Consider the following 21,600-nt stretch of genomic DNA (forward strand, 5'->3'; position numbering starts at 1 on the left):
AAGTTTTGAGACTTGAGCCTGCAGCCTAGGCTTGATCTAATTCACCAGTTTCTGCAGCCTTATGAGTTATCCACTCATTTTTGAGTGAATGAGGAGACTCCCAGACATGCGAACTTTGGAATTAAAATTTGCCAGTCTCCACACAACAGCATCATCTATCTTTGTGAATCTGATTCATGAGTTCTGTGAAACATTGCAGTGAATTGCAAACCCAGGGACATGAGGGAGGAAACTGAGGGACTGGACTCATGAAGAAAGGAGTGGCCTAACGTTTTATGTTTGTGGTCTCGTGTTATGTTTGGTACTGTAAAGGGGCAGCAAAAAAGAGGAAGGCCCTCAACGAGATGGATTGATACAATGGCTGCAACATTGAGCTCAAACTGGGGAACAGTTGGGTCCAGGCCAGTCAGTGCTTCATTGTGTTGTGCATAAGGCTGCTGTGGGTGGGAACCAACTCCAAGGCCAACAACAACAGCAATAGTCATTTTTGGAAAGTCAGACACTGGGCACATGTCTGTAACTTCCACCTCATTGGGAACCTTTCAAACGAATTACTGTGGCAGGGGTCACTGGCACTGAATGAAGATAAAAGAGCAAATCTTCCCTATCAGCGCTTCAAGCAAGAACAAAGCTACTGTAGGCAATTTTATGGAATAAACTATAACTGAGGATATGCCTTGAATTTACCAATACAATCCAGAAAGCATCACTCAGCTAAAGAGGTGGCTTCTGAGAGATTCAACTGGGCCAAGTGCTTTTTAAAATTCCCACGGGGTAATGTTGACACATTTTCTCAAAGAAAGTCACTTGGTCTTACTATTAAGGTTTAAAAAAATGGAAAACTGCCTTGACAAGAAAAAGGTCGGTAAAATTGTGTGAAGGATTTTTTTTCCCTCTCTTGAAATAGCACCTGCTTATTCTTTTATGGGAATGGAGCCCTCCTAAGACAATTTCGCTGGGCTATCTTACCCCATCAGCCCCACAGCCCTGATCTTGCTCCCTTCAGACGTTTTTGTTTTCCAAAATCAAAAAATAAATGGAAAAGGAACCCCATTTGAGTGTTTTGACATGATGTAAGTCAAAGACAACAGAACCCTTGGGGGAAGAATGAGAGAAATGCAAACACTGAGTGTATAGGCTCACCCGGACGGAGGATGTGCTGAGAAACCCCAGCCTCACCTTTGGAGACTTCTGTGTCAGAGAAGTTCCACTCATTTTGTAGCAGTCCTTAACTCCTGCCGTCTACCGCTTGCTGCTCTTGCGCGGCCTCTGATTCTCAGCAATCCCACATGTCCATGTAAGCCGGTGATCCATATGCTTTTCAGTGACTGCTTTTTCAGAAGTATAGAATCAGACCTCTCTTCCAACAATTAGGGTAGCAGTTGAGATTTGTCATTTGTGTTACCCAAGGACCAATATGAATTATGGTTGGAAATTGCTAGTATTTTTCAGTTTGCCTTCCTTTTTAGTATCAATGTGATTCACGTGTGTTTGGTAACATCTGCCCTTGTGGATAGTTTTGTTTTTAATTTTCAAAAGTCTCCTTTAATAAAATAACGTTCTAATCTTTTCTCTCCTGTTTAGGGTTTTCGTTGACCTTTATTTTATCTCAGTGCCGTCATTCTGGTTGCTCAACTGTCCACAGATGGAAGGATGATGGGTTTTAAAACGAAGCAGATTTATGAAGCAGCACGCCACAGTGATGTCGTTATGTGTACATGCGAAGTACCTAAACACACACTTGGATATACAAGCCAGCACCTGTGTAAGATGGGAGCATGCCAACGAAGGAAAATTCAAATACTTTTCATCAATAGAGAGCAACAGACAAGTGGTTAAGACAATACTTGGAAAGGCAGAAAACTAGCAAGACCCATAAAACCCGGCCATCCCAGGGTCCCTGTTCTCATGTTTCCTGTATTTACAAGCAGATTCCTCCTCATGCCCACTTTCTCAACTCTGCCATTTTTTTAGCACCTGACATTATAAATGAATGCACTTCTCAATCTCTCTTAAAGACATGCTATCCACCTTTGTTTCACTCATGAATAAAAACGTAGGCCCGCAAAGTTTGATTTTTGGTCAGATTCTGCTTCAAACTCACCTACCAAACTGCCAACTGTTAGATTTAGAGAGTCCACTGGGTGGCACTAGATACCTTTGGTCAAAGTCCATAACCTAGCCGCTGGCATTGGCAAAGATTATACATGGAAACTATTCTGAAAGACATCCGGTTTCGGTCTTGAGGGTCAGCTGCTGGCCAGAACACACTTGAAACTCTAAGGACGCACTGAAGAATTTACTAAAGACCAAGCAGACATTATATACTGCCTATGGCGGAACTTATTTCTTCCAGGGGCAAGTCTACATCTGTTCCTTTGGCCATCCTTCATTACTAGTATTCCATCACCTGAAACATATTTCTTTCTGTATTCCACCTGCCCCCTCTATATTCTCCCTCATACACAAATGCACACATATAGGAATGAAATGTCTTTCATGGATTTTTTGTCATGATAAAATTCCTATTGCTTAATATTTACATTATAAAACACTTGACTTTCTTCTTTTTATAAGTTCCCAAATTTCAACAGTTATCATATCCCACAAACAGGAACAAAACTCAGTGGATTAAGTCTCCACTCAGATCACAAAAATCTTAAGGCTCATCACAAAGAGATCTGTTTCAATCTTATCTCATTCATCATAGATGAGAAACCTTCATTATAATCTTTTACATTCAGGCCATTTCAAAGGATAACACCCAGGGGTGGATCTTGATTAGATTTTTCAGCAAATGAGTAAGCCTCAGACCCGCCTGAGGAGAGCCAGCTGAGAAGCCCTAGTAGCTTAAGACTTTTTGAGATATCCATTAACATGTCTTTCCATTAAGCTAAAAAATCTTCAGGAGGTGATTTAATAAAATGTGTGTGATGATTCAAATATTTCACGGCCTACTGACAAATTTAAATGATTGATTTTCTTCCTTCAGAAACATTTTTTTCTGCAGACACAAAAGAACGTCCTCCCTTCCCCCCACCCCCTACCCCCCGACAGTAGGTGTATGACCATAACATAACAGCAACCTCCAGGCCTATAATCCACTTTTAAAAGTGAGTGTTCAAAACCAAAAATACACACTAAACGACAGTGCTAAGAGACCACAGTCCAATTGCACATACAAATTGATCCTGTGCGTCAGAATGTTTTATGGGTGCAAGACCCCAAAGATTAAAGAGGATAATCCCATGCCTTTCTGTGTGTGTGTGTGTGTGTGTTTCCGAAAGTAGCAGCTTAATCCAACTTTTCTAAGAATATGAAGGGAAGATAGACATTTAAAATAGAGCTAAAAAATTGAGAACACCCTCTTGTCTCAGGCTAGCTCCAGTAACGAAGGTAGGAGCAAGCCTAAGAGCTGATGGTCTATTCTGTAGGAGTTTCCAAAATTCAAGCAGATTATGTGCAAACTGATGAATGGGACCCCAGTCCTCGACTGTGAAAAGAACACTGCTCAGGGCCAACAATGTACCTTGTTCCCATGATTTCCAATTAAAACCCAAACAATGTGTGGACTAGACTCAGAAACTGTTTTATTAAATTGAACACAAAATGCTTGTTACAGTAACATCAAGCCTTTATCAGAAATCAGTACAGAAGTGAGGATACACAGCCAAAAGGAGCCATCAACATAAGCAGTGAATTTTAAATAACTTTCTAATTTTTATATTCAATATGCTAAAAAAAAGAAAGAAAGAAAACTTAAAGAAGCAGTTTCAATTTCACAATTCACAGTTGATTGGTTTTAATCCCACGACACTTTTTGTCATTTCTACAGACCCAGAACCCAAGCAGTTTTCCACAGTGGTGACTGGCATTTGGTCCCAGTAGCACACACAGATCTTAGACCCCTGTGAGACATGTAAGGGAAATTTTAGGAAAACACCAATTTCATCCAGGCTGGCATCCTAGTCATGTATTGCCGCCATCTACTTCCCCAGAGAAGCTGTTCTGAAGAAACCGCAAAAGCAGCTTAGTAACTATGTCATGCTTTTAAAGGGCGGACTCTAAAGTCTCCCTGGGTTTTCCACAATTGTATGCTATACTTTAAAGCAGCAACTGCGCAATAAAGCAAGTTTAACAAGGAAAGCAAGGGCGGTTTTGTTTCTGGATCGGGAGTATACATCCAGGAGAGGCAATGAACGCACTGCTCTAGCAAACGCGTGGAGAGCTGGAAAGAAAAGCCTGGCATCCTGAAGTAAGGCATCTCAAAGCAGACACACCATCCCCAAATGGAATGGCTATGGCCAAAGATATCGCCAGGTGCACACCAATGAATGCGGAATCAACATGACAGTCTTACAGAACGACACGCCGATTTACGAAAGCACAGAAAGGTACCCACATATCAGGAGAACACAAAACAGAGACCAGCCACGCTAAAGACAGTGCTGCTCTTGCAGAAGAGAAATAAACTGCTTTACTGTGCTTGGCCCTAGGTTACCAGCATCTATCTTCACACGTGGGTTACTTTTCCTTAAAAAAAAATATATCCTGTAAAGAATACACATGTAATCAGTGCTTAGAGAACAGTGGTTTTCACTAGTGAGGGGGTCACGTAAGCACTTACATAGAAAGTTGTAAGTGAATCATGAAGGTCATCTACGTGTGAACAGAAACCTGATCAAACCTCCATTATGCATGGGTATTCCACAGTGCAAGGAACGAACGTGTTAGCAATTGCATCAGGTGCAATTAGCATCGATTTTAACTATGAGAAAATCGTTAAGTTTAAAGAGCCATGAAATATCTAAAACAAAATTCTAATTAGCAAAAGTGCATGTGGTCCTCTTATAGGCCCAAAGGAAGTATTCCGTGATTTCAGTTATCAAACAAATCAAAGACGATGAGTTAGCAGCATTTAAATTTCAATTCTCACTTATCCGCTGAATCACCAGCAAGCCACTGAGATTCTTCAGATTCGGTCCACGGAACGCAAACATAAAAATTCGAGCACATCTATATTTTAACCTCTGGATCATACTCAAGCTAAAGAAGGTCACTAAGTGACCTCACAACACCAACAACTCATTATACAGTACAATCATTTGTGATCCTGCTCGTCATGGCTAGGGAAGCACAGGTGATAAACATCTTCAAGAATTCACCGGCTTTATATAAATTAATAGTCATAGTTCTGACTTTTGACCATTTTCTCTTGCCCAGTAGATCGGCTAAGGAAAAGCAGCAGCAATCAATTAAAATGAGCTATAAGCTCTTAATCAATCCCAATAAGTAATTTGCAACTGTGTTTTGTTTTTAAAGAAGCTGCACAGTTCATCGAAACTACAACTTCAGAAGAAGAGGTAAAGAAAACATTCTAAAAAAAAAAGAAAACATTCTAATCTTGAAACTTTTAAATGTATGACAATTAAGCAGACTACAAAACACCACTTTGAAAAGGCATTGTTTTACCCTCGAAGCAAAAACAAAACAGACACTGGAAGACTAAAGTCCGCAGAAGATTAATGTGCTAATAGGCTCAGGTGATCAACATCAAAATACTATTTTCAAAATGATATTAATATTTAAACAAATATTAAACCTCATTAATGACACCATGCTAAAGTATTTAAGGAGAATTTACAATGAAAGGGTTGATGTTTGTTGCTTTAAAACAATGGATTAACAGGTGATTACAAGGAGGGATAGAAAATCCAAGTATAGCAGATATTAGTGGTATAAATTATATGTTGAGTAAATTGTAAACATTTTCCAACTCAGAGGTATGTTGAAATTTTTCATAAGAGAATATCAACATTCCCATAGTGAAATTAATTTAGCATTATGTTTTCAAGGCTCAAAGTACTCAGTTTAGACTTGTAAATTAATTGAAATTGGCCAATTTTTTTTCTCTAAAAGACCTCATTTCTGAAGGTGCCTTGTTAACCTTTTCATGATCTGTGGAACATATACTCCCCACTAACATTTCAGCCTCTCAGTTTTTAGACAGCTGCTATCCCAAGTGTAGTATTCCTATTGCCTGGCAGGGAAGCCATATAACTGCATGAAGCTGGAAAAAGAGGCTCCCCCCACCAATCCTCTACCACTAAACTCTAACTGGGACAAACGTGCCTCCCAAAATCAATATCTATATGACCTCAACATTAATTTTTCTTTTAATTTCAGCATGCCTTTGGTTATTGAAAACCTGCTATCAGCAACCAAAAAAAGCAGACAATAATTTGATCCTGAAAGGATGTAGAAATAAACTAATGTAATTTACATCCTTAAATAGTCTCTTCACGGATTTCATTTGCAAATGCATAATTCTTGCCTCTCTGCAGAACCTACATCCTTTTAAAAGACCACTGGCATAGAGCTTTTCCAAGCAACAGTCCTGAGCTCTCCCCAGTCCAGCGTACCCCACTCACTGTCTGCAAGTGCAACACAGAACAAAGTAAAAAATAATCAATGATTGTTGGCAGCCTGAGACAACTGGGTTCGTTTACAGGGGGTACAAGTTCCTGATCAATAAGTATAACAGTTTTACTCAATATCACATTGAGACTGTAGTTAAATAAACAAGGTTAGAACACATAATTCACAAAGACCTTTGCTGTTTACAAACTCTTATTATATGAATTGTGACTAATGAATGGCAAAATTCTGTCGTGTCTTCTCTCTGTGAAATGCTAACACTTGCTAAAGGCACTCATATTCTGGGCTTAACGGAGACCAGGTCACATGGGACCACAAGCCAGTACTTTTTTGGTATCTACCCAGACAGGGGGTTTGCAAATGGTTCCCCTCCCACCCCCATCCGTAATGGGCAGAGTAAGTCCAAGAGCGATCAGTAGAAATGTCTTATGAGAAGCTATTTACACAACTAATTGTTCATTCAGCTAGACAGATAGCAAGAGCTCACAATGGTGGAGTTCCTCCAACAAAGTATATTTTTCACTATATACGAAACTCCTGAACAATGATTTGACTGATAAAAAAAATATTTTAAATATTTTGTTCCAAAGCTTCCTTCCACATGGAACATTTGCCTACACTAACAGAACATTCTTCAATTTACTTCCAGAGAAGTGCTACTGTCCTTCATATGTGTCTCCCCAGGTTATAACTTTGAGGAAACAAAATAGATCAGGTTCCAAATCCACAATTCCGGGGCCTCTTTGCTGAGAATACTATGCAAAACAGTTCTGTGTCTTCCCAAACATAAGCAAGACTCATCTGACACAGGTCACTAGGCAGTCGTCAGACTGCCCCTGCTTCCAGTCTCGGTCAATTCAGGAGTGAAGTGGACACGAATTCCCTCAGAACCTACCTACTGTAGAATTACAAGTACACAATAGGAGCTCAGTAGAACAAGTTAGTAAAAACCAGAGGAGATGGTGCTATGCTTCCCTTTAGCTATCTAAGTTTAAGGAACACAGGAATGAAATCAGATGGCCATGATTCTTCATTCAGAGTTTCAACCATTCTAAATTTACTAACAAACAAGGGAAAATTGGGGGGAAGAGTTAGGGGAGGAACTTTTTCAAAATGAATCATATAAAAAAACCATTCACCTTACAGAATTCAGTGCAATAAGAGACAAGCAGACAAACATAGTAAAGAACATGCACTTATGTACAAGTTGCAGCACATGACATACAAAGACAAGACCAACAAAGTATTTTCTCGTCAGCTTTGAGTCAAAAGGATTATATGGAACATTCAGATTTGCAACTTAAAAGCAACGACGACAAACACTTTGAAGGCATATGCAATCCAATTTTTAATTGGAATATAGAACTTTCCCCTTATGACTTCTTGGCCTGACTACCTTCAAAGAGTTTCTGCAATCTTCCAACAATGCTTTTGAATGACAATTTACACAAAGATAGTCACAGAGAAAAGAGATTTGGATGCTATGACCTTGTCTTTAAATTCTTATTATTTGAAATATTTGCAGTTTCTGACTAAAAGTTTTCTATTGTTCAGGCCTCTGTCCATCCAAGTATAAAGCATACGAAAAGATACTAACACCATTCCCAGGGAGCATGGGTTGCAAATCCTAAAGCACGTTACAAATCTGACTGGACGTCACAAAAATCGATGGAGACCACGGATCACTGACGGCAGTAGCGACAGTCACCTGCTTAATGGGGAGAAAATACACTACTTATCAGGAATGCATGAGTATGAGATAGTGTACCACGCAGAGATGCTTCATCTAGGCATCTTCTGCCTGGCAACTTCTTTCATCTTCTGGTTAAGTTACGAAACACAAGACAATAGTGCAAGGGAAAAACCCGAAACACAACTGTCACAAAGACCTGTGATTTTTGTCTGTTTTACATGTGCATGTAACTTCTACATATGATCATGGAGGTTACTGATGTACTTTTTAGAGTTTGCAAATGAGAGGGCAAACTGAGTTATAGTAGGCAATATGGCATCTAAAGTGTCATATAAAACAAACACATCGCTCTTTTTTAGTGCAAAAACAACCCCTAACAAGTAAGAAATCACACTATAAATCTAACTTCTTTCTTTAAAAGAAAATGCACTTAAGCATTCATAACGTCCATTAAGGGCACTGGGAAACCTGAATACACAAGGCCTGGGGAAAAATCAAGCCCTCCAGACCAACTAATTTTGTATGCACGTAAGACCATTCCATGCAGAAAATAGGGAGAAGCCTGTCCATTAACTTTATTTGCAAAGGGAAAACAAAGTGAGATGAATGCCACTTTTGTAAAACATAAATTGAAAATCACAATCCTTTCTGTTTCTGGAAAAAAATAAGGAATCAACACAATTCTCTTGGGACATCATCTATATGTCTAAATATTTCTATGCATAAAGACAGAAGATGAACATTTTAAATAATCATAGAAATGAGTGGCCAGCACCATCATATTAAAACTACTCAAAATTATACTTAACAGCACACAAGTACCCTACTGAGCAATCCGATAAAGCCTAATCTGCCATAAACCAATCAGCTGTAGTTTGTAGATACTTTAAAAATAAAGCAAAGCAAAACGCTGTTCTTTTTGTTTTCTGTTCATTTTTACCCCCTCTGGGACTCTGAGTTTACTAGGAGTCACAGGTTCAGGATAACTCTCACGGCACTCGATTTCATTTTCAGTACCGTGGAGAAAAACATCTTTCCATGAAGAATTGGGCTTTTTAGGAAACCGCCACTTCAGCAGAAGACCCTCAACGTGACACTCTACCCGAGGGTCGAAGCCAAAGTCGTCTTTAAATAGGGCTCTAAATTGTTCAAACGTATTTGGGAAAGGATATGATTATAATTTTTGTTGTCCCTACTTTTTTCCCTATAAAATTCTCAGAAAAAATGATAGTTTATTTTTACTGAGTAATACAAGCAATCAAATGTGGATTTACTGGAGTGAAAGATAATGCTCAAGATAAATTTCCTGATGACCGTGGTCTGTCAAAAGATGTATGAACAAGCACCAATCTCAGCCAGGTGAAATAGAACATCGTAACGAGACAGAACACAGGCCAGGGAAGTCCACTGAGCACTCAAATGGTCAATTTAGACATATTCTACAGCTTGCTTTTAAAGAAAAAATAAAAATAATAGCTATTATTTTTAGATGCCAAAGTCATCTGTAATATATTCTCAGCATCTTCACTAAATCCTTTGAAGATTTCTTTTATCATAAAGAATAAAACTGCTCCTAAAACCAGCTCCTATACTTTATTCTGGAAAGGATGATACTGGAATTTGATTAATTTTTTGAAATGTTTAAATCCCATAGTAGTAGTTTTATTTTCAGAATAGCCACTACATGGTAGAAAAGAAAAGCTTTTAAGTGTAAGGATTATCTTAACTTAAAAATCTGCCAAAATGAAGTATCAAGAGGAGATCTGACCTTAAGAATTAAGCCCATCCTACAGAATGAGCATGTCACCAGTAACAAAGAAATCACATTCAGTCAAAAAATCAAATGCATTTGAGCAGCTCCAAAAACCAGACAGAAAACAGATGCTTTAAAAAAATCATCTAAAAGGAAAAAAAATCATCCATTTTATACTCATTAGATATTCAAAAGCAGGGGGGGGGGACCCACAGCACGGCTGTGACAAGAAATAAGTTTAATGGACCGCCTGATTTCATCAAGTGACGAGGGAAAAAAATGAAGGGGGGGAAAGGTTGCATTTAAATGTGTGAAATTCACACCTGGAAATGGAGCTGAGCCTTTGGGAAGAAAACACACAAGAAAAGCAACCCCACATCTCAATAGCTGAGAACACAGGTAAAGGGGGAAATACCGGGTGAAAGGCTCTCCCACTGAGGATGCGCCAAGATGGTTCCCCTGAGCCCTGGGGACACGCAAACCTCTGCTTACATAGATCCACTGTCACACGGGCTAAAAACCCAATAAAGGTCTTTACTTGAAAACTGAAATCTAAAAACATTTTGGAAGATGAAACTTCTAAACTGCTAAAGCTCTGCGTGGTCAGCTCCCAGAACTTGGTCCAAGTTAACAGTTACTTCCGATGGGACAGTTAGGCCACATGCGGAGGAAGAGCTCAACTCAACGGTACTGGAGAAGCATTATGACCTGGGAAACACGCTCTTTTCCTCCCGCCCCCCCCAGCTTTGACATCTTGTGGCACCACTGCAGGGTACACAAATTCACGTGAAGCAGAGGAATGTACTCATATCAAAAGGACCACAAAGCAAGGCAGGTTGACAGAAGGTAAACAAACAACAGGCAGGTCAAGCTGCTTGATCAGAGCATGACAATCACTATACGTATCCCAGGTTCTCCATCTCATTCCGGTACCGCTGTTCAGACACCTTGCTTTTATGCTGTTTGCTCTCCAAATGCTGCCGGAATTCCATCTCTTCGCCAGCCCCAACGTTACACATGGAGCAGTAAAACTGGCCGCTGGGAGTAACACACATGGCCAAATCACGTGGGATCCTCTGCCGAGAGCGGGGGTTGAAGTACGGCCCTGCCAAGGCAAGGGAGAAAAGGATGTATACACACTTCAAAACACTCCTCAATGCACAGTGGGCTGGACCAATTACCGTCGGAATCTGTCACTCTAATTACCCGCCTGCATGTCTCATTCGAAACTCACAGGTGCCATCTTTAAAATGATGCGAGTGAATTTCAATCGGAACTTTATAGAGGTTCAATCTAAAAGGACAAGAATGAACCCTCCAACACTACTGTCAGAAAAGCTCCTTTAAGTTAAACCCCAGACCCTTGATAACTATGAATCTTAAACATGAACACATTATTTCCACTATGGTAATCCTTTAGCCCACCCCCCCACACACAAAAAAATTCTCTCTCTAAAATTATCCCAAAGAAATATCGAGGGTTTCAGCACAGAGAGGGACTAGCGAGGATCTCGATTTCAAAAAGAACTATTATAGCAAAAATAGGGAGGGTGGAAAGCGGAGGGAGAAAATAGGGTTACAGAAAATATAATAGTGACTGCAACCGGAAACAGTTACAAAAACTAATGCTATTGAAAAGTCTTCAATTGCATGGAAATCTGATTTAAAAGTGCTACTTAATACAATAAGCCTATCAAAACATAATTCCATTTATATTATCAAGAAATACTATACATGTAATGAGATTGGGAGGATACATTCAAAAATATTGGAATTCTGGATAACATTATTTCTTTTTACATAAACGACTTCATAAAGTGAGACTCAAGAGAATTTCTTTTCTGCTTTTCTAATACAGCAGTAAGTATTATTAGAATTTCTCACCATACTGTTTCTCATGCATCTAGAAGTTCTGATGTAGTATTTTTATTACTGTTCAGCTCAAAGAGCTTTTCATTTTCAATATGGTTTCTTCTATGACTTGTGAGTTACTTAGAAGGTTTTGAGATTTCCAAACAAATGGATACCTTGTTGATGTTTCCTGCTTTTACTACTAATGTCTCCTTTAACTCAACTCAAAAAACTGGGTCTAGACCAGTGGTTCTCAACCTTCCTAATACCACGACCCTTTATTTTAGTTCCTCGTGTTGTGGTGCTCCACGACCATAAAATTATTTTTGTTGCTACATCATAACTGTAATTTTGCTACTGTTATGAATTGGGCTAGCCCTGTGAAAGGGTCGTTCAACCCCCAAAGGGGTTGTGACACACAGGTTGAGAACCGCTGGTCTATATGCTTCAATAATTTGAGATTTATTGAGACTCGCTTTATTACTAATACAGTTTTTGTAAGTGTACCACATATACTTACATGTATGGCTAGGTGCTATTGGGAACACTCGTATATTATGAATAAATACACAAGGGCTCAAAAATTTCATAGAAAAACGTCCAGTATCTTTCATTCCATTTTTCCATGAATTTTTGATGCTCCCTAATATATTTGTAATTTTTGTTAATTGTATTATTCAAAATGTCACTTTTTTTAAACTTGGTCCATATTAATGAAAAGAGATCTTGAAATTTCCCAACTTGGTGATAGATTTGTCTACATAATCCTATACAGTTCTACTAATTTTTGCTTTTTATAACTTTGAAACCTTTTTTCCTTTAAATTTAGAGCATACACTTTAAAATTGTTACTTGTTGAATCTTCCCCTCTCTGCTCTCAACAGTGCCTTCTCTCCTAGTACGTCTTCAATCTGATATTAGCCAGCTCTCCCAACCTCTTTCATTCTATCTGAATTTCTTTTAGCCAATCTGAAAATTTGACTTTTAATTGGGATTTTAATAAATTCACATCTGTTAAATGTGAATTATAAATTATAATTACTTATCATTTTTAGGCTTCTCCTTAATTATATTGTTTTCAACAGGCTCCCCACATGCATCTTTTTTTAATGCTTCTCATGCCTTTTCAAATCACTTTTTTTATTTCTTTGTTTTACTTTTTACATGCATATCATCCATGGGGGTGTGCTTGTACTCAAGGGAAGCTGGGGGCAGGCAGGGAGTGAACCTGTAAATCTGTAGAGGGAGAACTGCTCGATCCTCCTGCAAACAACCAGAAAAGAGTAGAAAACACAGCCCTGAACTCATGGTTGTGAATGGTTGAGACATACAGGGTCAAGGAGGAAGAATTTTAAAACATACATATGATACCAAGGGCTCAAGTAGAAAGCAAATGTTTTGAGAATGATGAGGGCAACAAATGTACATATGTGCTTGACACATGATGGATGGATGGGTTGTGATGAGTTGTATTAGCCCCAATAAAATAATTTTTAAAAACACATTATATATACACTATATATATGTTATATATATATATATATATATATTTAGGCCCAGTTCAGGCATGCATATGTTGAAAAAAACCTCCCCAGGTCATTCCTAGTTGCCTTAGTTAAAAGCATGTTGCAATTATCTGTTCCCATGCCACCGCCGCCACCACCCTGCCCCCGTGAGAATTCAATGTGGTCCAACTTTAAGCAGAATATCCCCTTCTTTCAAAGCATTATGTATGTTTCATCTGGCAAATACCAAAACAAAGGGACGGTGATAAGGAGCCCTAAAAGAGAGAGTATCGTTTTTCAGCCAAACTACGTAAATAATACAGCACATGGGAAGCTGGAAAGGAACACCGGCCCGCAAAGTAACCAGGCCAATCTCAGCAAAACAATGGCCAACCCCAAATTCTCATGGCGATCTGTTACCGTTACAGGAAATAAAAATAAAGGAGACCGTGTACAGCACCCGGCCAGGGACTGGGGACAACACAAGATACCTGAATTGTTCTGTACTGTGTGTGTGTTTCTCCTATTAGACATCATCTTATATTCACTTCCTTCTTTCCGGGCTCTTCGCTGACCCGCCTCCGAGGAGTCCCTAAGGAAAAAGCATGGTAAAAGAATGAGACTTTTCAACAAAGATCCCTTTCAACTGTGTTCCTTTAAAGACAGTCAGGCTCACACAACACGTTGGCCTCAGAGAAAACAGCAATACCTACAAGAACGAGTTACTCTGAGCTTCTGCCAGCCGGAGCCTCTTGGCGTGATTCTTCCCTTGGTAGTGCGCCTGGGCCACCGCCGGGGAACTGAAGGACGCGTCGCAGAGCTTACAGTAATCCTTCTCGGTGGCCAGGATCACTCGGCCTCCCGGCTGAAAGGAGCCCATCTGACATCAAAGACACAAGCAGAAACAGAGTTTTAAAATGTGGAGCTATGTCCCCGGCTCCCCCTCAAAGTTCCTTCTAAGAGCTGAAAAATAATCACAGAACGTGGTATGACCACAAACACGGAGCTTTCTAAGCAAAGGAACTAATTCCCTGAGAGGCATTTCATTATGGTTCTGCATTATAATCACCATGGGCTAGCAAATGGTCATGGTTTTGACGGCTATTGCCATTAAGGAAATGAGAAAGTGAGTTTTAAAACCCCATCATAGAAGATTAAGGCTAGTGGACGTGATGCTTAAAATAATATCACTAGAATGAGCAAAAATGGCAAAATATTGTAAAGCAAACTCACTGCCATTCAGCCCATTCTGACTTGTAGTGATGGGACAGGCCAGAGTAGAATCGCCCCTGTGAGTTTGAGACTATAAACTTTGACAAGGGTAGACGCCTATCAACTCTCTCCTGCAGAGCAATCGGTGGGTTCGAATTGGTGGCCTTGTGGTTCACAGCTCAGTGTATATCCCACTGTGCCACCAGGAGCTCCCTGAAATAGTAAAATCACCCACCGCCCCCAAGACATGAACAAACATTTACTGAATGTCTACCATTTTTTAAGCTTGTTCCCTAGTCCAGAGGAGCCCTGGTGGCTTCGCGGTTATGAGTGGGGCTGCTAACCCACGTCTGGGGGAGAAAGACTGGGCTTTCTCCGTGTTATTGTGTCAGAAATGCAGAGAACCATTCTACCCTGTCTTACAGGGTGGCTGGGAGTCAGCATCAACTTGATGGCACTGAGTTTGAGTGAGCCTAGCCTAGAAGAAATAGACAGAAGTATATTTGTTTGCTTTTATATTTAACCCATATTTAATCATTTGAACTTAAACACATCCCTACCTTTCAATGAGTCACAAACCAGCTAGAGAGAGAGAGAATAGAATCAGGGGGAAATAACTGGCAGCGTCAGGCAATTGTATTCAGGTTGGGGACTAATATGCTAAAGGACACCTGACTCAATGCTGGAAGATAAATCTCAGAAAGCCACTGCCATGGAGTTGATTCTGACTCGCAGGATAGAGCAGACCTGAGCCCTACAGTCTCTGAGGCTGTAAATCTTTGAAGGAACAGACGGCCTCACCGCAGCTGGGGGCCCGAACTGCTGAACTTGCGGTTGGCAGCCCAACATGGAATCCCCTACCCTGCCAGAGCTTCTTTGGCAGCTCGTAGGTACTAAAATACCATTGGATTCGTTATGCAAATGACAAACTAGACTGGCCAGAGGACAGGATGCCTGTGACAACTTGTTGCTGTTGAGCCAACTCTGACTCACGGCAACCCCACGCAGAGCAGAGAACTGGCACCGCAGGAGTTTCTATGGCTGGACTCCCAGAAGGTCTACCTCCCAAGATGCCTCAGCACCACCCCGGAGTGATAAGAATCTGGAAAGCACAGTCTGTCGGGAACAGGTGAAGGAAGTAGAACTGTTATACCTGGTAGGGAAGATTGATGGCTGGGGGGGGAAGGGTAGTTGCCTTTTAAAATCACAAAGGGCTATGCTGTGCATCAGTTTAGGCAGTTTGCTCAGGAAGGCAAAGTAAACTGCAAGCAATCCCCAAAAGGGGCCAGCCATCAAATCCTAGCCAGCGTCACCTTCAGGAACTAGTCATGTGATCATTTGCCAGCCAGAAGGTGTCTCTGAACATCATCCCACCCTCTGACACTAACACTTCTGATGAAAGCATAACTCATTCCTCTGGGATGCACGAGGATGCCGGAGCCCCCAGTATTGCTAGCCACACTTTAAGAACCGGTAACTGACATTAAGTAAAGTTATACCATGGTGCTGATGAGCTGGGGTCAAAAGAAATCCATGCTCCACCCCTTACCACGATGTGTAAACTCCACGGACAAGTGACTTTATTTATGTGAACCACTAAGAAGCCCAAGTTGTACCAGTCTGCTACGTCACTAGCTGCAGTGCCATAAAGTCCTGTGGTTGCTGTTGTGTGTTGTCGAGTGGATCCCAACTCATGCCAAGCCCGTGGGACAGAGAACTGCCCCACAGGGTTTCCTATGCTGAGATATTTTTGCAGATCGCTAGGGCTTTTCTCCCAAGGAGATGCTGCTGGTTTTGAACTACTGACCCTTCACTAAACAGCTAATCGCTTAACCATTGTACTACTAGGGCTCCTTAGAAAGGCCCTAAGCTTCTAAAAGGAGTTTTGGTGGCACAATGGTTAAGAACTCTGCTGCTCACTCAAAGGTTGGCATCTGAAACTATCCAATGTTCCACAGGAGTAGGATGTCACAGTCTATTTCAATTAAACCTAAAAAACAATAACAACAAAAAATCTGTCAAGTTGATGCCAACTCACAGTAACCCTACAAGACAGGGTACAACTGCCCCTGTGAGTTTCTAAGACTGTAGCTCTTCAGGAGAGTAAAAAGCCTCACCTTTCTCCTCTGCAGCAGCTGATGGTTTCGAACTGCTGACCTTGCTGTTAGCAACCCAACACATAACCTGCTTTGTCACCAAATGGGTCAGGTCTACTCTGGCCTACAAGGTCACTAAGAGTCACAATAAACTCAACAGCAGCACTTTGGGTTTGGGTTTGGTAACACACTAAAGTTCGTGAACATTCTACCTGGGACTAGAGGAAGACAAGTGAGGCATTCACTGCTGGCACATTTAAGGAAGCACCCAAAACCAGCACCCCAAGAGGAATACTATTTCGGTAGAACTACAGGCTTTACTAGAATATTTTCTGAAATAAAATCTAACTGGAAAAAATAAAACCCAAATGAACAAAAAGGCAACATTTTAAATAGAGACAGGATCGATAATAACGCCCTGCCAAGTCACATTGAAATCTGGGGCATAAGAAACTCGGTAATACTTCCCCTGGGCTTATCTAAAACATTGGTATTTTGCTCACCATAGAATTTTACATTAATTTTGATGTCTTAACATATTGCAGTAAGATATTCTTTATCTTGACAACTGAGCTTTAGGCGCTCCTTTAAATTTTCTGCCTGAAGTAAATACTTTCCTCACTTTAGCATATTCCCAGCCCCAAATAAACTAGTACGGGAAAAATATTTAGTAGAATGCCTATCATAGGTAGCTACTATTATTTATGAGATTTATATTTTTATCAATATATAATAATTCAAAAAGTTTAAGGAGTAAGGCCCATATCCAGAGGCTACTAAACTATAGGAATACATCCCTAAGCCATCCAAAGAGCTAAAGGAAGGCAGCTCTCCAGAGAATTTCCTCATAGCGAAATCTAGAGAGAGTGTATGTAGTCTCTCTGTGTAGAGGTAAGAGGCAAATTGAAACTAATCTTGCAACTAGAAGGCAAATATAAATGCAGTAAATTACAATAAACAAATGCTTTCAAGTGTCTCTTTTAATCTAGGGCTTCCCCTGAACATTTAGGGTCCTTTAACCTAGAATTTTGAGATATGCATACACTAAAGATGACAGTAACAAAGCAATATTTATTTCATCACTTCGTGTATCACAACTGAAGTCAACGAGAAATCTCAAGACGCACAGAAGTGCCAAGTAGACCAGTGGTCCAAAAGCATTTGCCCAAGTCTACCCTGCAGGGCATTTAGGGCAGTCTACGAATACCTGGCCTTCCACCCTCATGCCATTTGCCCTGCTACTCAGCTGTGGTTTCTGGCACAGTTCAACATGTCAAGTCCTCATGCCACGTTTCTCACCTGCGGAGGGACTGGCACAACTGGAGTAGCCGAGGACTCCACAGCACTGCTCATTCTGGCAGGAGGCGGGCAACTGTTCGCTGCATAGTAATTTCGGAGTTTCTTACCATGATTTTTACCCTAGAAGTGAAATAAAATGAGTGAGCACAAGAACATTTTGTCAAATTGAGTTAATGTAATGACTTTAAAAATAAAAACAAGATTAAATAATTTTATTCTTTCAGATAGTCTCAGCACTGGGCGTACAGACCACTAGCTAGATTTCATTACTTTTCTTCTCTTTTAAGTGTGTGTTTCTCAACTAAAACAATAAGTCTCAGCCCAGACAGCTTTACTGGAGAATTCTGCCGTCTATAATTCAGAGAAGAGATGACTCCAATTCTAGTCAAACTATTCTAGAACATAGAAAGGAGAAGAATGCTCCCTAATTCATGGTATGAAGCCAGCAAAGCCCTCAAACCAACACCTGGTAAAGGCATTTTTAAAAATTAAAAAGCCATATTTCTCATGAATATAAATGCAAAAATTCTAAACAAATTCTTGCCTCAAAACTCAACGACATACAAGCAATCATACATCATTATCACATGAGATTTATACCAAAGTTGCAAAAGTAGTTCAACATTAGAAAGCACACCAATATAACTCAGCATACAAATAAATCAAAAGAAAATTGTATGAGTATTTCAACTGGTGCCTAAAAAAGCCAATACCATTTCCCAATGAAAAACTCCCAGCAAAGTAAGACTAGAAGAAACATTCCTTAACATAACTAAGGGTATACATGTAAAATCAAAAGTCAATTTATTGTCAATGGGAAAATATTGCGTGAATTCCTCTTGAGCAGAGGAATGAGACAAGGCTGCCTATTATCACCACTTTTATTCAGCGTTGTATGAGCCAGAGCAATAGGACAAGAAAGGGAGAGAAAGAAAGGCATCCACACTGGAAAGGAAGAAGTAAAACTACCGTACATACTCGTGTATAAGCCGAGTTCTTCAACACATTTTTAATGCAGGTTTTGTGGTAAAATTAGGTGCCTTGGCTGATATTCGGGTTGGCTCATACTCGAGTATATACGGTAGTCCTGTGAACAGGTGGCGCAATCCTAAACAGAAGAAATACTAGAAACGCCATAAGAAATTTACTAATAAAAAAAGAACTCACTGCCACTCAATGAATTCTGGCTCACAGCGACCCCCATAGCATAAGCTAGAACTGCCCCTGTAGATTTAGGAAAACTGTTAACTTTTTTTTAAATAATTTTATTGGGGCTCTTACAGCTCTTTTCACAATCCATACCTACCGTATATACTCATATTTAATCCGAGTTTTTCAGCACGTTTTTATGCAGTTTTTGTGGTAAAAGTAGGTGCCTTGGCTGATACTTGGGTTAGTTTATACTCGAGTATATACCACACATCCACTGTGTCAAGTACATTTGTACATTTGTTGCCATCATCATTTTCAAAATATTTTCTTTCTACTTGAGCCCTTAGTATCAGCACCTCTTTTTGTTTTTCCTTCCCTCTCCCCCCTCCCTTCCTCATGAACCCTTGATAATTTATAATTATTTTTTCATGACTTACACTGATCACTGTCTCCCTTTACCCACTTTTCTGTTGTTCATTCCCCTGAGGAGTGGTGGTTATATGTCAATCATTGTGATCCGTTCCTCCTTTCTCCCCCTACCTTACCCCCACCTCCTGGCATTACTACTATCATTATTGGTCCTGAGGGGTTTATATGTCCTGGATTCCATGTGTTGCAAGCTCTTATCTGTACCAGTGTACATGCTCTGGTCTATCCGGATTTGTAAGGTAGAACTGAGGTCATAATGGTGGTGGGCTGGAGGGTGGGGGGAAGGCTGTAGAAAGCATTAAAGAATTAGAGGAAAGTTACATGTTTCATTGGTGCGATACTGCATGCACCCTGACTGGCTCATCTCATCCTTGTGACCCTTCTGTGAGGGGATGTCCAGTTGTCTACAGATAGGCTTTAGGTCTCCACTCTGCCCTCCCCCTCATTCACATCGACCTGATTTTTTGTTCTGAGTCTTTGATGCCTGATACCTGATCCCACCAACACCTCAGGATCACACAGGCCAGTGTGCTTCTTCCATGTGGGCGGTGTTGCTTCTCAGCAAGATGGCCGCTTGTTTATCTTGAATCCTTTAAGACTCCTTTAAGAAGCTACATATTTTAAAAATTTTATTTTATTGGGGGCTCTTATAGCTCTTATCACAATTTATACATATATCCATTGTGTCAAACATATTTGTACATATGTTGTCATTATCTTTTTCAAAACATTTTTTTTATACTTGAGCTCTTGGTATCAGCTCATTTCTGTTCCTGCCTGAGCCCTTGGTATCAGATCCTCATTTTTTTCTCCCTCCCCCACCCTCCCTCTGCATGTCCCCTTCATAATTTATAAATTATTTTGGAGAGTTTCCATGTCTTACACCAACTGCTACACCTTTTGATAGGCTGTCGCCATCAGCTTTCTTTGCCACATTTGCTTATGAACCCATTTTAAGACTGTAATTTCTTAAAAAATCATTTTATTGGGGGCTCATCCAACTCATCACAATCCATACATATATCAATTGTGTAAAGCACATTTGTACATTCATTACCCTTATCATTCTCAAAACATTTGCTCTCCACTTAAGCGCCTGGCATCAGCTCCTCATTTTCCCCCACCCTCCCTACTTCCCGCTTCCTCATGAACCCTTGATAATTAATAAATTATTTTTTAATATCTTGCACTGTCCGACGTCTCCCTTCACCCACTTTTCTGATGTCTGTCCCCCAGGGAGGAGGTTATACGTAGATCCTCATAATCGGTTCCCCCTTTCCAACTCACCCTCCCTCCACCCTCCCAGTACCGCCTCTCTCATAAGCGGCCATCTAGCTCAGAAGCAACAAAGCCCACATGGAAGAAGCACATCAGCCTGTGCAATCACAAGGTGTCAAGGGATCAGGTATCAGGTATCATAAGAACAAAAATTCTTACCATAGTGAATGGGGGGGGGGGTGCGGAGTGGAGACCCAAAGCCCATTTGTAGCCCACTGGCCATTCCCTTACAGAACGGTCTCAGGGAGGAGAAGACTAACTTTTTAAGGGAGTCGAAATCCTCATCTTTCTCCCATGGGACAGCTGGTGATTTCAAACTGCCAATTTTGCCACTGGTAGGTCCACTCAATTCATGACCACCTCACCACCTGAGCTCCCCCACTAACAAATCCATAGATGAGACGAAGAGAAGGATTCATCCAAGTGGCAGGATGTAAGATCAACTCACAAAAATCAGTTGGGTTTCTCTAACAAAGAATTCCAACAAGAAAAATAAGAATATATACCATTTACAACAGTCCTCAAAGGATAAAATACCTAGGAATAAACCAGACCAGGGATTTAAAAGATATATACAATGAAAACTATAAAACACTACCCCCCAAAAATGGAAAAACATTCCAAACTCATGAACTGGAAGACTTAGTATTGTGACACCCAAGCAACCTATAGATATAATAATCCAAATTCAATAGTCATAATCCAATACTCATCATCCATATCCCAATTTTCTCAATGAAAAGGAAAAACTAATGTCCAAATATATATAGCAACTCTAAAAAGCTACGGCATTACTAAACAAAAATAGGAGTTCTCCTACTTCCCAATCTCAAAATTTGCTACATAGCCAGAGTAATCAAAGCAGTTTAGTAATAATTCAATGACCAAGTCAGAC

At 40.2% G+C, this 21,600-nt stretch overlaps 1 protein-coding gene across 1 annotated transcript in view; it reads right to left on the reverse strand.

Moving 5' to 3' along the window:
- Nucleotides 1-3,573: 3,573 nt before the first annotated feature.
- Nucleotides 3,574-21,600, reverse strand: part of ZMAT3 (zinc finger matrin-type 3) — a 41,632-nt gene continuing 23,605 nt past the window's right edge. The window contains exons 3-6 of the mRNA XM_075556060.1: nucleotides 17,847-17,966; nucleotides 13,953-14,119; nucleotides 13,731-13,831; nucleotides 3,574-10,989 (exon numbers count right to left, since the gene is read on the reverse strand). Of these exons, the coding sequence (XP_075412175.1) occupies nucleotides 10,781-10,989; nucleotides 13,731-13,831; nucleotides 13,953-14,119; nucleotides 17,847-17,966 (597 nt within the window). The 3' untranslated portion in view covers nucleotides 3,574-10,780. The remainder of the gene's footprint in view (nucleotides 10,990-13,730; nucleotides 13,832-13,952; nucleotides 14,120-17,846; nucleotides 17,967-21,600) is intronic.

This window comes from Tenrec ecaudatus, chromosome 8 (genome assembly GCF_050624435.1).
Source record: "Tenrec ecaudatus isolate mTenEca1 chromosome 8, mTenEca1.hap1, whole genome shotgun sequence".
Lineage (NCBI taxonomy): Eukaryota > Metazoa > Chordata > Mammalia > Afrosoricida > Tenrecidae > Tenrec > Tenrec ecaudatus.